Below are 15128 nucleotides of genomic sequence, written 5' to 3' on the forward strand. Positions count from 1 at the left end.
AGGAACGGGAGCCACGGAGATGGTGTTATGCTTTTCAGGTGTCTGGGCTGACAAGAAGCACCTCCAGCACACTGAATGTCTTGTGCTGCTGCTCAGGTTGGCAATGTGCCTCTCTTCTACTCCCCAGCGCCTGGAGCAAGTATTTTTATGGCTCACCCATGAAGCTGGTGTGGGTGGGAATGTATGGAGTGGTTCAGTATCCACAGCAGGATGAACACAATATTGGTGATATTTTGGAAGTCTGATGGCCAGGAGAGAAAGAAATGCAGTCAACTAGGACAGAGCTAAAGATATATGGAGGGTGAGGAAGGTGTGCTGCAGTTCAATTAGTATAATTGAGTTCTGAAAAATAACTTTTTGTCCATTTCCATTTAAAGAAAATATTTACTGCTATGCAAATTTTATGCAGATTGGAACCACACTGGAATTAAGGAGAGGTAATGGACATAGAATCTTTAGGTTCCTGAGATACAAAGTGTATAGTCACGTCAGCACAGTAAACAACTCATTTATTAACATATTCTAAAATTAGATCAAGCAAAAACAGCTTTCAGAAACAATAAGATAATTCCTGGCAGAGAAGAGAGATTACTGAAAAGGTTTGAGTAAGCACTGCAGATGGGTGATTGCCAGGCTGGGAGCCAACCTCCAAAAGCATGAAGACTTTGTCCCAGAAGCTGCCTCGCATTCCTTGATTAGGATCAGCTTCAAGAAAAGCCTCACCATGGGTACTGGCAGAGCCAGGCATGGAAAGACCAAGCCCCACACGATGCCAACTTGCCAGCTGCAGCTCTGACAGTAGGAATTGCCCTGCAAGTCTCTAGTCCAGAAACTCACTGCACCATTACACGAATGGCAAAGCAGCAGTAGGAAGTCTGACGTGCAGCAATCAAATAAGTTACGCTAAACAACCAAAAAACAGACCCAGAATTGCTTGTAGTGGCTTAATGAGCCAGAAAGTTTTCATTAAAGTTTTCTTGAATGTGGAAGAAGTGAAAAACTAGATAATCCAGTTTAATCCTTTGCTCTTATCCACTCCTTAAAAAAATAGATATGGAAAAGCTGAAATAGAAATATGGATTTTTTGTTGTTGTTGTTAGGAGAGGGGAGAGGGAAGAATACCTGAAGAGCTCCTTCACTAGAAAAGAGCAGATCCAAAACCACCACCTCTGAGCTTTCCTAACCCAGGCTGCGCTGCAGCATCCCTAGCTCCTCCAGGCTTGCCTTGCTGCAGCTCAGCAGTGCCCTCCAGGTGTCAGCCTTGCACTTCGCATTCAGTTCCTTCCCTCATCCGCATCTCGAGTGAAGTCCTGGGTTCGGCAGAGATTGTTGACAAGAGATTATCAGAGCTCTTAAAATATTTAATGAATTCCCTAATTTCATTTCAGGACAACCAGCTTGAAAGGACCCTGCCCTACAAGGCCTCCCTCGCAACTGCACAACTGTCTGAATGCTGTTGTGTAAGGGACGGTCTCTAAATGGGCCCATTAGCTTTCCACAGTATCTGCCAAGGGAACTGTGAACATCTGCCAGCCCAGAAGCAGTTCAGCAGCCAGGACTTTCACTAAAGATTTGTTGGTTTTGTTTTTTTTTTTTTTAAGGATGTAATGGACATGACTGTCCTTTCTTTGGCCTTAATTTCTAACCACTTCCCAAGATACTAAAAGCTTCTGCTCTCCTCTGCACTTTTGTACATAAATCAGAACTACGCTAACATTTTTCTCAATTGGATCTTGCAGTAGTAAAGCCACTGGAGGCTGGAATGAAGACGAGCACATGCAGGCCCACCACATGATCTAACCCTGCTCTGACTGCAGGATGAAGACTGTTGGCAGTGCTGGTGCCTTAGGACTAGCATGGTGGGAAAGACATCAACCATCTAAATGGCAACCGTCAGACACACCTGTAAATGCAGGATTGGGCAGACAGGCTGGATATCAGAATTCAGATTCCCTTCCGGATGGGGCTGAAGTTTATAATGTCACTCAGAATGGCTACAAATCACATTTGAGATGCTTCATTAGAACTACCTGCGTGGGCAATAATAGCAAAATCTTTTGACAGCAAGAAGGGAGGGAGTCATATCAAAGTGGTATGGGTGGGGGGAAGCTTGCAAAAATACAACGTTTGGTTCAAACAGGACTGTCTTCCAATTTAGTAAGTAGAAATAAGGATCCCAATGGAGTCTGCTGACTAGTAGGTTTTGAGATGACATGCACAGATGAGAAACTGGGCTGAGTTGAGGTGTTTAATCCTGTAGTACTGGCCACCGAGCAGCTTGGTATCAGGTAGCAGCAATTTTCAGTAACTACAGAGCCAGGAAGGCTTCAGATACAGGTGATGCTGGGTCTGAAGGTCCGTGTCGTATTAACTGTCATGACAGAACCAGAAAATACAATAATGAATGCTGTTCCCTGCAAGGTCTGTCAAAAGGTCTGAGTGTCCCAAGATTATTCCATGTTTTAGGAGAAGCTTTGTCAGGAGAGCGTCATTCTGGGAGTCAGGTGTCACCACTTTTTCACTACGGACATCAAGAATGACCTTGGACAAACTGGCTTACCTCAGTTTTCCAAACGGTCGTGTGTAACATGAACGGGTCAGTGTTTGATTAACTGCATTCTAAATGGAAGGACACTAGAAAGACATGAAAACATTCAGAAAGCAAAAGATAGGAGTCTGTCACCTCCGGCAGTTTCAGCTGCACAAGAATTCCATTTGGCCACATCTGGTTGGCCAGCAGCTCTCACCGCCCTCATCAGGAACGACTTCCTCTCCTCCATGCATTAGTTCCCCCCTTTCCATGGCTGTCAACTATTTCTCATGTAAAGGTCTCCCTTTTCTTTCAGTATTACCTGTATTAAGGCCAATTATGTGTTCTCTTCCTTTCCTTGTTGAAAGTCATTTACATGAAGAATCGCGGCGCTAAGGTTAGAGATACTGGGGGAGGGAATGCAGAAATATAAAAGTGGAAATTTGGGTGGGCTTCAATTTATGGTGGACAGCCAAAGAACAAATGTCTGATGTCACAGTAAATCATTTATATTGCAAATGATTTAAAATAATGAAAACCCATATGCATTAAATTTTGCCCTGTACATCCATTTGACGTATTTTAAGTAGACAAAAGATAGATTTTACATAAATCTTTGGTAAATGTATTTTAAAAAAATATCACCAAGTAGACAGTACAACCAAACCATTTTAAAAACAGTCTTTGTCTCACACTTGAGATACTGCTTCAGTGCGCATGGCTCGAAACAGCAAAAAACTATGTCCGCTCTTTGAGAGGAAAGAAAAAAAATCAAGAAAAAAAATAAGAAAATCCCAACAGAACGGCTTTTAAATAGATCCTGGCAAATTTATCCTTTACACTATTCCCATTTACAGGAATAGTTGCTGAAGTTTACCCAAGCCACCTATGGTTTTAGCGTTGAAGGAGTCTACTTCCAACTTCACGTGTAAATACTCGTGTTTGTATTCACTGCAAACCAAGTGCAGGGCTAAGGACACAAAGCTAGCTCCCCAGCACAGCTCCCTGACTGTGGATTTAGTCCTTTGGTTTGTGGCAATCTGTGCTGATGAAAGCTCACACTCTCCTGTGCTGGGAGTTACGACATAATCTAAGAATAAAAGCCTGAATCCTAGCTCCAGTGCACTGTAAAAGGCAAATTCCTTTGGAAGATGCCTGCCCCATCTTCACCAGGAACTTAGCTCTGGGAACTGACAGATATTTCTGAGAACCACAGGCAGACATTCTTCCCAGGCTCTGCTGTGGATAGGCCAGAAAAACTAGGGAGGTGACTTGCAGATGGTTTGATGTGACTCTGCCAAACAAAACAGAATGAAGTTAATTTTTGCATTCCCCGTGTACAAGATGCAAACATTGGGCAGTTCCCACAGGTACCACTCAAACAAGATGGTGACGATGTCAGATGCTACGTGCTGTTGTGCTTTGAACCCCGACTTTCAGCTTCTAAAGCCTGAAAACACTCCCGCATAGGATCACGGTCACAGACTCCACTAACTTAAATCCTCCAACTACGCTGTCTATCCACAAGCTAAAACAAAAGGGTGACATTTTATGCCAGCCTCGCAATGCCTGCCACTTGTCTGCAAACCTACAGCACAAAACCAGAGAAAACATTTCCCAAGTGCACTGCTCTGTCTCAGCAGACAAGTAAGAATTAGCAACTGTGTCAGCAGGAGCTGTAACTCTACAGCACCGCTGCTTGCTCTGCGCAACAAGAAAGTCGTTTGTGCTCGGGGTAGCCAACAGAAGCATTGGCCTCCTGCTCCCATGGCTTCCACCCACTTTCTGCAGCTCACAGCTCAGAAACAAAGGTAGCAGTCAGCACCAAGCTGCCAGCAGATGCTGCGGAGCTGAGAGTGGCCTTTTGTCACCGCCTCTGCCTTTCCAATCACTGCACATTTTCTCTTAGCCACGTGCATCCCTCTGTATGTGAGGGGTCTGAGACACCTGGACAACTGACCCCAGCTGTCCCAGAGGAACCCCAGCTAATCAGCCTCACTCCCAGAAATGTTCACTGCCAATTCTGATTGTTTCTTCTTCCTCTAACACTCAGCCTGTCTGGTGGTAAAACAAGCAGCAGCAGTTTCTCTTTGTAGTGCGGCAGAGAAAGAAAGCCAAAGCTTTTTTCAGAACAGCTACCAGTGCTGGAAGGTCCCATGCTAACAGGCACCACGTCCTTCTGGCTCTCTGCAACAGCCAAGCATGCAAAATGTTTGGCTTCAGTTGTGCTTGCTGTGAGCTTGAAGAACACATCAGCAATCCCAATCAGTTTTGGAAGAGTTAAGTAAATGTGGACAGGAAATAAGCCACCAGGAAACTCTGCCCATTAAAGGACTAAACCATCTCAGGTGGATTTTAAATGAAATAATTGAAATCATGGCCTTTTAGCATCATGGGAAAGTTGCCTGCAGTATGTCAGGTGCTATCATGAGGTCTCAGAACCTGCTTCAATGAAGGGGATTAGGAAGAGCATTGCTATGAGAACAATGGACTGAGAGCTCTTTCCAGGTATTTTACATGGGTGGAAGCTGCTTATTTTGTTTAAGAGAAGCTCTTCTCCAAAGAAGTTGTTTCTAGTCTGCTAGGTATTAGTCTTTTTTTTTTTTACATAGACATTTGCAATTTATCAGACTTTAATATAACATTTGTGATCCTCTGTAAGACTACTGCAAAGCTGATACAAGACTGCTCTCAGCACTGAGGCTTAAAAAATAGCAAAGCTATAGACTTTCATGTTTTCATTCCCTGTCCCCGCGGGCTTGTTATTTAACACCCACTGCAGTGGGTTGGGTGGCAGGATTGTTACTGCCCACCTGGAACTGGAGAGAAGGCAGAACATCACCAGCCTTGCACCTAGCTGGGGTGGGATACTTTGCCTGTGATTCTGTGAGATACGGCTCCATGTGTTCTCCAGTTGGGGTAACCAAAAAAAAAAGGTCTGGTGAGGTGTTTAATCTGTGTATTGGGAAGCTCACAGTAAAAGTTTCATATGTGTATATAAAGCAATTTTTCTTTGCTTGTGTGCGGAAAGTTCTGCTTACAGTAGACATTTCTGGGCAGAGGAGGAAGTAATTATTGCAAATGTCCTTGTGATGAAAGCTTCTTCAAAGAGGAAGGCAGAAAGATAAGTATTGTAAAACACTGCTCTTCTGTGTGTGAATGGATTTTCAACTGTAGCTAGGAAAATGAAATATTACTGATCTTGTTCCCTTGGAGGGAACAGTATTTATGATATACGACCTGCTTAATTGAAGGCTCAAATGGCTTTAAATGACAAAGAGAAATAAATAACTGAAGAGTGTCCTGCTCCTTTAGGTAACTACGTTCAAGGTGGGCTTTACTTGGTGCACGTGGTAGGGAGGACTGTGCTTATGAAGGAGCAGGGAAATGCTGACTGAAAGGATGCAGACTGTTTTTTCTCACTATATGTGGTTAGAATGAGAACCAACATAGAGAATGAAATCTTTAAGTTGCAAAGATTTCTCTGCAGAGAACCATTCTTCCGTATCAAGAGAGGGAAAACTGTGTCTGTCATTCCCACTGAGTAAGGGCGAGAGATGCAGCTTATTTACTATTGGCAAAACCAGGCCAGACTCTGTTTAACATTGACATGCCATCATCATTTAAATCCTTTTTTACTGTTCTAACTGAAGTTAGAAATAGACATGAGTACTCCCTGTTTATCTGTATTGTTTGTCTTTTTTTTTTTTTTAATCATGAGGTTATATTTAGATGCCCATTGATGTTGGTTTTTCACCCCAAGTACTTTTGGGAGAGAGAACAAACAGCTGATCGTTTCGGAGTTTGTTTGTACCCATGAGCACGCTTAACCTAGAGCAGCAAATAGTTATTGCATTGCATTTTCTTTTTTTCCTGTGGGCACACTTAACTCAATATACATGACGGCTAGTACCATGGTACTGCATTTGTCTGCACCCATGGGCACTGTGAATTGCCAGTGTGAGAGAACTGGTGAATTAACTAGCTGCGTGCCCGCTGGTGTAGTTACTTCAAGAGCAATACTACTGTTATTCACTTAACTTGAATCTAATAACAATGCAAACTAACAATATGAAAGCGCTGCAAGAATCCCATTTTTTTTTACAAAAAACAGTCACATTTGTTTAATTCTAAGGTTGTTTGCAGCAAAATCTGAGGAATGAGCTCTGGAGGCCAGAGTCTCTGTTGTGAATAATCACCCTTCTTCCCTTGCCTGTCGTACAGGCAGCAAGCTGCAGCGAGCTCGTTGCTCTCTCTCCAAGCTCTTACCTGCACAAATCTAGCCCAGGGTTGATGTTTACTCTGCTCGTTAATGAAATTACCAGCAGATGCTTTGTCAGATAGAGGTCACTTTGGCTGAATGCCATGACAACCTCTTCAAATAGCATGATTGCTAAACTATAGCTTTGACTTGGAATGGTGCAGTAGGTAATGTTGACATGCTGCAATTACTGCTCAGTCCTCGCAGCGTGTTCAGACAACACTGACTACCTCCGTGCTGACTTGGCAACACCAGGACTGGGTTTGGGATGTGTCTTGTGGATGGCTGGAAAATGTAGGAATTTCAAGAGAACACCTACACAAAGCATTAGCTTATCTTGTTAGCCTGCGTCTTGTAAGTTCTGAGAGGAACTCTGTTGGAAAATAGTAATTAAATGATAAGGCTGAGTCTAAAGCGACGAGGGCATAGATGGGCCAGGTTTCAGCGGTGCTGGAGCCAATTTTTACAATTGCAAATTTTAAGTGGGAGCCTTAAATGCTCAGCAATTCTCTGCATGAACGCAAAGGACTGGATTAGCCTTTCCTAGCAGTAGTCGTCTATCTTTACTTGTGAGACTGCTTCTTTTTATTTTTTAAGGTGTGAAGGAAGTCAAGCCAGGTGGGAACACAGCTCATGCGTGGATCAGAGGAGAGGCACCAGGGAACAGGTGAGGAGACAGGAGGTGTAAGGAGGGGGAGGAGTTACCTTCCTCATGACAGCATGGCACAGTCCGCTGGTTAGGTCACACCACCTGGCTGCCTGCACACTGCTCTGGGTGTGCTCCCTGGGCAGAGGGCGGCTGCTGGAGCCTGGCTAGCAGCCATGACCGCAGCGCGAGCAGACAGGCTCCTCTCCACGACGGTTTTACCTTAGGAGTCAAGAAAAAACGACTGTCCTTTGGCTGTAGTGACTCTGGAGGTCAGGAGACCATTATGGAGATTTAACTTATGAGTTTTTCCATTAAGCAAATAGAAACTGGGTTTAGAAAGGATTAAACTTACGGATTACGGCAATCAGTACTACAGGGCAGTGTTACAAGAGCTAGCATTACCTACTTTAAACATCTAGCAATCGTACCGAATTGTTTTACGAGGCCGGAGCGAGACGGGCACAGCAAAACGAGAACCCTCGCTCAGAGCCGCCGCCGTGTGAGAAAGGCGCACGCGGCGGGAACGCCTCGCGCCGCCCCGCCCCTCCCGGCAGCCCCCGCGCGCCCGCGCATGCGCGGCTCGGCCCGTACCACCACCCCGGCGCGGGGGCAGCGGCGCCAACGGCCGCCCCGTTCCCGGTTCTCGCCGCTGGTACCGTTCCGGGACCTTGGGCTGCGGCTTCGGCTTGGCGCGAAGCGAGCGAGCCTCGAGCCTGACGCCCTCCCCGAGGCCGGCAGCGCCCCGCCGATCTCCCCCCCCGCTTCTCAGAGTGGTTCGGCCCGCGGCCCGGCCTCCGCGGGGGGCAGCGGCCGCCATTTTGTGCGGCGCGCGGCGGAGGCGCTAACGGCTGAGGACGCGGCGCTGCCTTCCCGCCCGGTGAGCGAGCTCGGGGCTCCGCGGATGGCGCTGCCGGTGGGGCTGGACCCGAGGGCCGTGGGTTCGGGCAGGCGGCGGGGATGCGGGTGGGCCCTGAGCCCTTCCCGCGCACTGCTCCGGCCCGGGCCGGCCTTGCGGGCGGCTCTGAACCTCGAGGGCGCCGCTGCGGGGCCCTGCGCTGCTCGGGGCGGGCCGAGGTGCGGGCCCCGCGCTAACGTAGCGCTGCGCCGCTCTGTGCCGCGGTGTCTGCTGGCTGCGGGCGGGCGCGAGGCTCGAAGGAAGACGCCTCACGCTGGCGCTTCCCCCGGCTGATTGTTTATGCGCGTTTCTCTCTCCCACGCTTCAGTGACTTCCAGCGAAGATGTCGGAGTACATCCGGGTCACGGAGGACGAGAACGACGAACCCATCGAGATCCCCTCGGAGGATGACGGCACTGTGCTGCTGTCCACCGTGACGGCGCAGTTCCCCGGGGCGTGCGGGCTGCGCTACCGCAACCCGGTGTCGCAGTGCATGCGGGGCGTGCGGCTGGTGGAGGGGATCCTGCACGCCCCCGAGGCCGGCTGGGGAAACCTGGTCTATGTCGTGAACTACCCCAAAGGTTCGTGGCGGTGCCCTCGTGTTTCCGTGCAAGCGTGCTTCGTAGATGAGAGATCCGTGTGCGTGGCAGCAGCTGTGCTGAGTCCTCGTGTGTGTGGAAGTTCTGTGATTTTACTCGTGTGTTTGTCCCGCAGGTCAAGTGGAGCCCACTGAGTTTTCAGATGTGCATAAGGCTTTAATTCTTTAGCTGCCAGAAGTACTTTAATGACAAAGATCTGTGTTATGCTTGGGAGAGCTGCAGCCTAATTAGAACTTGTGAAGGTTGCTGGGGTCTGTGTGTACTCGCAGACGCTTCCTTCAAGCCGTGGTTTGGTCACAGCTATCTTTTGAAACTTGCTGAGGAAAAGAGCAACCGAACACACACATAAAGGCACGCTCTCCGAAATAATTAGAGACTGCCTTCTCATTAAATATTCACGTTAAAAACCCATCTTGTCCGTATCCTCAGAGGACTTTGAACGTTATTGGATGGTCCTTGAGTATAGACTCATAGAATCACCAAGGTTGGAAAAGACCTACAAGATCATCCAGTCCAACCGTCCTGTCACCAGTAGCTGTCACTAAGTAAACTAATGCAAAACAAGCTCAGAATGCATTTTTGAGGAGGACTTGGTATGGGTAGTGTTCTTCTCACACTTGCGAACAGTTGGCTATGGGTCATAATGACAATCTCCAACAGCTGGCATGTGTTCTTCTGCAGTCCGTACTTTCTCTTATTGTTGTCTATGGTTTTATACCATGCCGTTCAAAATTAGTGGAAGCAATTTCCAAACTTGCGAGGATAATTTCTAATGTGCATCGTTATATTCAGATAATAAGAGAAAAATGGATGAAACAGATGCGTCATCAGCCGTGAAGGTAAAACGAGCAGTACAGAAGACTTCGGACTTAATAGTCCTAGGTTTACCCTGGAAAACTACAGAACAAGACTTAAAGGAATACTTCAGTACATTTGGAGAAGTTCTCATGGTGCAGGTAAAATAACTTTTTGAGTAAGGGTAGACATTAAGTAGAAATCAGGGTTCTGATGCTAGTGGAAAGAATCAGAGCCATGTACATGCAGAGCAGATCTGAAGCTGCGTGCCTCAGTTCCTGGGTGGTTTGTTCCATGAGCTTTGTAGCTGCAGACTGCTGTAGGTACAGATAGGAATATTTGGGAGTGGTAATTCATGCAGATCTGCCTAATGGGTGCAGTGTTTTAAGAGCTCTGAAATTTATGTTACTGTTGCAGCTGGATATATGTTTATTTTTCAGATTTTGAAACAGAGCTTTACTAAATTAATTCAGGAACAGCATGTTCCATGCTCATGGTTACCTCTGTGTCACCTGGCCAGGCCTAGGGGCTCTTTGCTGATTGAAGCTGGAAGATAAGCCTGCTTCTGTTTGCAGGGTATTTTTATCCTCCCAAAAGGGAACATCTCACTGCCACGCACACACTCTTAATCTTTACTTTTTGTTACCTAGTTGTGTCCTATGCGCGGCTATGTGTGCAATCCCTTCGGTGGTTGCATTGTTTATGCAGCATGTCTGGCTATGCCATTACAGTGTCACAACATAATTATATCCTGATGCTGGCTGTGCTGTTTTAGTAACTAATAGTGGGGCTCAAAGCAGTCAGAATACATTAAATTTGTAGGTGTCAGAAGCCTGTGCTGTGACTGTGTAATAGTAGGGTTAGTGTCATAGGAAAAGGCAGTTGTACAAGGGGGGTAATCAGAGATTTGAGTGCATCCTTTCTGGTGATAGTAGTATCAAGATTTCTACAGAAGATGGTAGATAAATAGCATGCCATTAATGTCACCAACACAAGCACAGCGCTGCTGTGATCTGTTTTAAAGTCTGCTTTTTTATCCTAGGTTAAGAAGGATATTAAGACTGGTCACTCAAAGGGTTTCGGTTTTGTTCGTTTTACCGATTATGAAACCCAAGTGAAAGTAATGTCCCAGCGACACATGATAGATGGCAGATGGTGTGACTGCAAACTTCCCAATTCTAAGGTACTTGCGTATTTACGGCTACCTTTGTCTTACCTAACGTTCACAAGTACACTTCTTTAGCCACTGTGCTAAGCAAGCAGATGAACAGATGAATAAAACCCTTGGTTGTGGCTTTTGGGTCTGAATAGACAGGATAGGAGAGATCAGAGAAAGAAAATAAAGGAGGTGGGTGAATGAGAAGTGTTGGGGAAATTGCTAGTTATATCCACACTCCATTTCCCAGTTATAACTTCAAAAGAATATGTTATTAACATCCAGCAGTACGTTGCTTATCTTGTCTGCTGCATGAATGAAGGAGGCAGAATATATAATCTATGGAAGATCAGAATGAGTCTTTTGTTGAATTGGGAACTGAATCCAAAGTTTCTGATCATGTGTATATGCAGTTAAACGTAGAGCACAAGGACACATGTCCTGCACTGGCCTCATCGCTGTCCTTTATTCTCCTGTTCCCATCTGTACCAACTTGCAGGCGTGCTCTCTGAACAGAATTTTGGGAGTCTTACGCTTACAAATTCAAACTTCCTTAATCTTCAGTCTTCTGATCAGGCTGGACTAAAAGCGGTCGTTATGTTAAAGTTTTCATTCATTAATTACACCTCTCTCTTCAATTCTCTTCAGCAAAGTCCTGACGAGCCTTTGCGAAGCAGAAAAGTGTTTGTTGGGCGCTGCACTGAGGACATGACAGCAGATGAACTCCAGCAGTTCTTTGCTCAGTACGGAGAAGTGGTAGATGTCTTCATTCCTAAACCCTTCCGAGCTTTTGCTTTTGTTACGTTTGCAGATGATCAGGTACGTGTTAAAGTATTTTAACCTCATGTTCAGACAGGCTGTGTTTCAGTAGCTAGGTGACATGTAAGGGTCCCTTCCGACTCAAGTGATGCTGTGATTCCACAATTAAGTGTTATTTCTGGAATGCCACGTGAAGTGTGTATTCCCTCTCTTGCAGATCCCAGCGGTATAGCTTGGCTGAGGTTAGGTTACTTAGATGATGTTATGCATACAGTTTTACTGCAGTTAGTGCAGTAGTAAACGTGAAGATAGAACACCTCAGACAGGATTAAGTACATGTATGCTTCTTTTGCAGGTTAAATAAATACCTGCTCAGAATCACATGGGCTTGTTTTGTCTTGTGCTACTATTATTATTTGTAAAAAATGTAATAGCTTACATTTAACGGATACCTTATTTTTTGTAGGTTGCCCAATCTCTTTGTGGAGAGGACTTGATCATTAAAGGAATCAGCGTACATATATCCAATGCTGAACCTAAGCACAATAGCAATAGGCAGTTAGAGAGAGGTGGAAGATTTGGTGGTAATCCAGGAGGCTTTGGGAATCAGGGGGGGTTTGGCAACAGCAGAGGAGGCGGGGGAGGACTGGGAAACAACCAGGGCAGTAACATGGGCGGGGGCATGAACTTCGGAGCCTTTAGCATCAACCCTGCCATGATGGCGGCAGCGCAGGCAGCCCTGCAGAGCAGCTGGGGGATGATGGGCATGCTGGCCAGCCAGCAGAACCAGTCAGGGCCGTCGGGAAACAACCAGCCCCAAGGCAACATGCAGCGGGAACAGAATCAGGGCTTTAGCTCAGGAAATAACTCGTACGGTGGTTCCAACTCGGGAGCAGCGATAGGCTGGGGCTCAGCTTCCAACGCGGGTTCCAGCAGTGGGTTTAACGGAGGCTTTGGTTCAAGCATGGATTCCAAATCGTCAGGCTGGGGAATGTAGACGCAGTGGGCTCTGATACTGACTCTTTGGTGGGAAATCAAATTTTTCTAACGCGTGGTAAGTATACTGTAAATTACCTATAAATTTTTTCCAAATCCGTTTGTTCAATGTGCGGTATATTCAGCAGTATTTTTGACGTTTTTCTTTTGTAAAAAACAAACAAACAAACAAAAAAAGGAAGAGGAAGAAAGGTAAAAGGAATTTTATAAGTTTTGTTACGTAACTTGTTGGAATACTGAATGTTTGGAAGTGGACTGCTGTTTGCCTGATAGGTAAACTAACACTACAATCAATAGGAAAGGGTTCTCCTGTAGTACTTTATCCCTCGTTTCCTGGCTACCTGAATTCTTTGCATGTTCAAAATGGAAACCATTGGTCAGAAACAGCATTCTCTCCCTCTCGTTTTTAATTTGATCCCACCATAAGAATCTCCAAGTGCCCCAACTGGAGAACGTAGTGTCGTTTTTCTGTTCTGTTTGGTTTTTTTGTTGTTGTTCTCTTTTTTTTTTTTTTAACACTGTCTCCCCTCCATACTAAAGTACGATATGAAGGCTTCATTTAATCTCCGCAGTTCATCTCATTTCAAATGTGTATGGAAGAAGCACTTCATTGAAAGCAGTGCTGTAAATATTCTGCCTTAGGAATACTTCTGTCTACATGCTTTCTCATCCAAGAATACTTCATCACACTGCACATGCTGCGTCTTAGACGGTGGGTGTTCCATTTTTATCCGCTACTCTTTATTTCATGGAGTCGTATCAACGCTATGAACGCAAGGCTGTGAGATGGAACCAGAAGGCTGTTTGAACTTTTGAAACCTTGTGTGGGATTGATGGTGGTGCCGAGGCATGAGAGGGCTGGTATGTGCGAGAAAAAAGAGAGCGCATGCAGAGACCTGGTGGTGCATTATGGGATTTTATTTTACTTGGCGAGATGTCTCTCAATCCTGTGGCTTTGGTGAGAGAGTGTGCAGAGAGCAATGATAGCAAATAAAGTACGAGTGTTTATTGCATTCAAAGGACATCCATACGTGGAAGACTTTAAGTGGGTTTTATACCTAGTTAATCAATTAGCTGAATGTGTTTATGTGAAAAGAATATTTGTATTTTTTTTCCCTTATGTCAACTGCTGTGAATGCTGTATGGTGTGTGTTGTTTTTTTTTTCTGTTAATGATCTGTAAGTGTGGCAATGTGAACTGAAGGTGGTGGGGTTTGCGATGAGAACATTGGGCTTGTGATGCGCTTGGCAGTAGCTCCTGCAGCACATCACTGGTGAGCTCAGTGTGCCTCTGGAGGGTGGAAGCTCTGCTGTGTAAGATACCATAAGAATGCTGTTTGCTGCAGTTCCGTGTTTGGATGCTTTTTATAAGATTTGTCACTGTAGGAAATTCTTAAATAAAACTGATTTAAGTAATATGTGTCTTTGTTTTGCAGCCCTGAATGCAAAGAATTCATAGCAGTTAACTAATTTTACCCTTTTGAGATGAACTTCTGTAAAGATTTTTTTGCAGCAATTCAGTTTGTTTCAGATAAGCATGCTCTAAAAGTTGCCAAGTCAAACGGAGCCACCACGTATCGCTACCTGACCCCCAACTTAACCCACTGCATTTTTGCATTGCTCAGGGATATGTAGATATTTAAAATCCAGTTCCCACAAGTTTGGGTTACCTAGAATGGTAAGCGCTTCCCTCCACGCTGCATCTGTACCAAGGAGAGCTACTTGTATTTTTAGGAGCTGGAGTAGGAGCTCTCAGCAAAAGCGTGAGAGAGGGGAAATGAACACTGTCAGATGTATGGACAGCCACAGCACCTCCTGTGGGGATGTATTTTTAGAGCAGTCCACCAGTGGGAAGCAGGGCTCTGCGACACTTGTAGCTCAGAAGAAGACTGTAACTCATACTTAAAACTAGTCACAGAAAAGATCCAGATGAATAAAGCATTAGTAAATGTACATCAACTTTGACAGAATTCTTACCTGGAAAAAGTGCATTTACTGTGAGTGCAGAAGGGCCAAGTAAGAGGCAGCTTCTTAACAAAGAGCAGGATCTTTCAGTGCAAACTGCTGGAACATTATTTCCTCTGGTGATAGGAACTTGAGGAATTGTTGGAGCTGCTTGCACTTGCAACCCATTACGCTTGAGCCGTGTTTTTACACACTGTACCACTAGGCTATAGCTATGCAACTTCAGAGTGTGGATATCTACCCAGTCTGTAATTGAATTTTTTGAGTTAGAGCTCAGTTACTGAGTATCAACGCTTGTGAATAGAAGACCACCCAAACAGCTGCACTACTGTTAGCTTTCCATTTGAACTGCAATACTCTATCAGCTGGGTCTCGATGTACATCTTAAGGGGCTTGACGAGGGGCTGCAAACTAATCCAGTCCTTCTTTGTATCCCAGTGCAAAAAGTTGCTTAAATCTTTTTTCTGCACCTAAGTCAGAATAATATCCAAACTCTGTACCATTGTGAATTTTGCATTTTAGCA

At 45.4% G+C, this 15128-nt stretch overlaps 1 protein-coding gene and 1 long non-coding RNA gene across 3 annotated transcripts in view; one reads left to right on the plus strand and one right to left on the minus strand.

Moving 5' to 3' along the window:
• The window catches only part of LOC110408616, a 37994-nt gene extending 30002 nt beyond the window's left edge, over positions 1 to 7992 (minus strand). Inside the window, exons 1-3 of one of the 2 annotated variants that reach the window (XR_002444460.1) lie at positions 7869 to 7992; positions 7497 to 7659; positions 492 to 3824 (exon numbers count right to left, since the gene is read on the minus strand). This is a non-coding gene — a long non-coding RNA (uncharacterized LOC110408616). Of the gene's footprint in view, positions 1 to 491; positions 3825 to 7496; positions 7660 to 7868 lie in introns of those variants that run through there. The other variant, XR_002444459.1, reaches the window with a different exon arrangement.
• Positions 8053 to 14055, plus strand: TARDBP (TAR DNA binding protein). The gene is made up of 6 exons (XM_021417508.1): positions 8053 to 8317; positions 8664 to 8916; positions 9727 to 9890; positions 10772 to 10912; positions 11534 to 11704; positions 12111 to 14055. The coding sequence occupies exons 2-6, from the start codon at positions 8679 to 8681 to the stop codon at positions 12639 to 12641; spliced, it is 1245 nt and encodes a 414-aa protein (XP_021273183.1). The 5' UTR covers positions 8053 to 8317; positions 8664 to 8678; the 3' UTR covers positions 12642 to 14055.

Source organism: Numida meleagris, chromosome 20 (genome assembly GCF_002078875.1).
Source record: "Numida meleagris isolate 19003 breed g44 Domestic line chromosome 20, NumMel1.0, whole genome shotgun sequence".
NCBI classification, from domain to species: Eukaryota; Metazoa; Chordata; class Aves; order Galliformes; family Numididae; genus Numida; species Numida meleagris.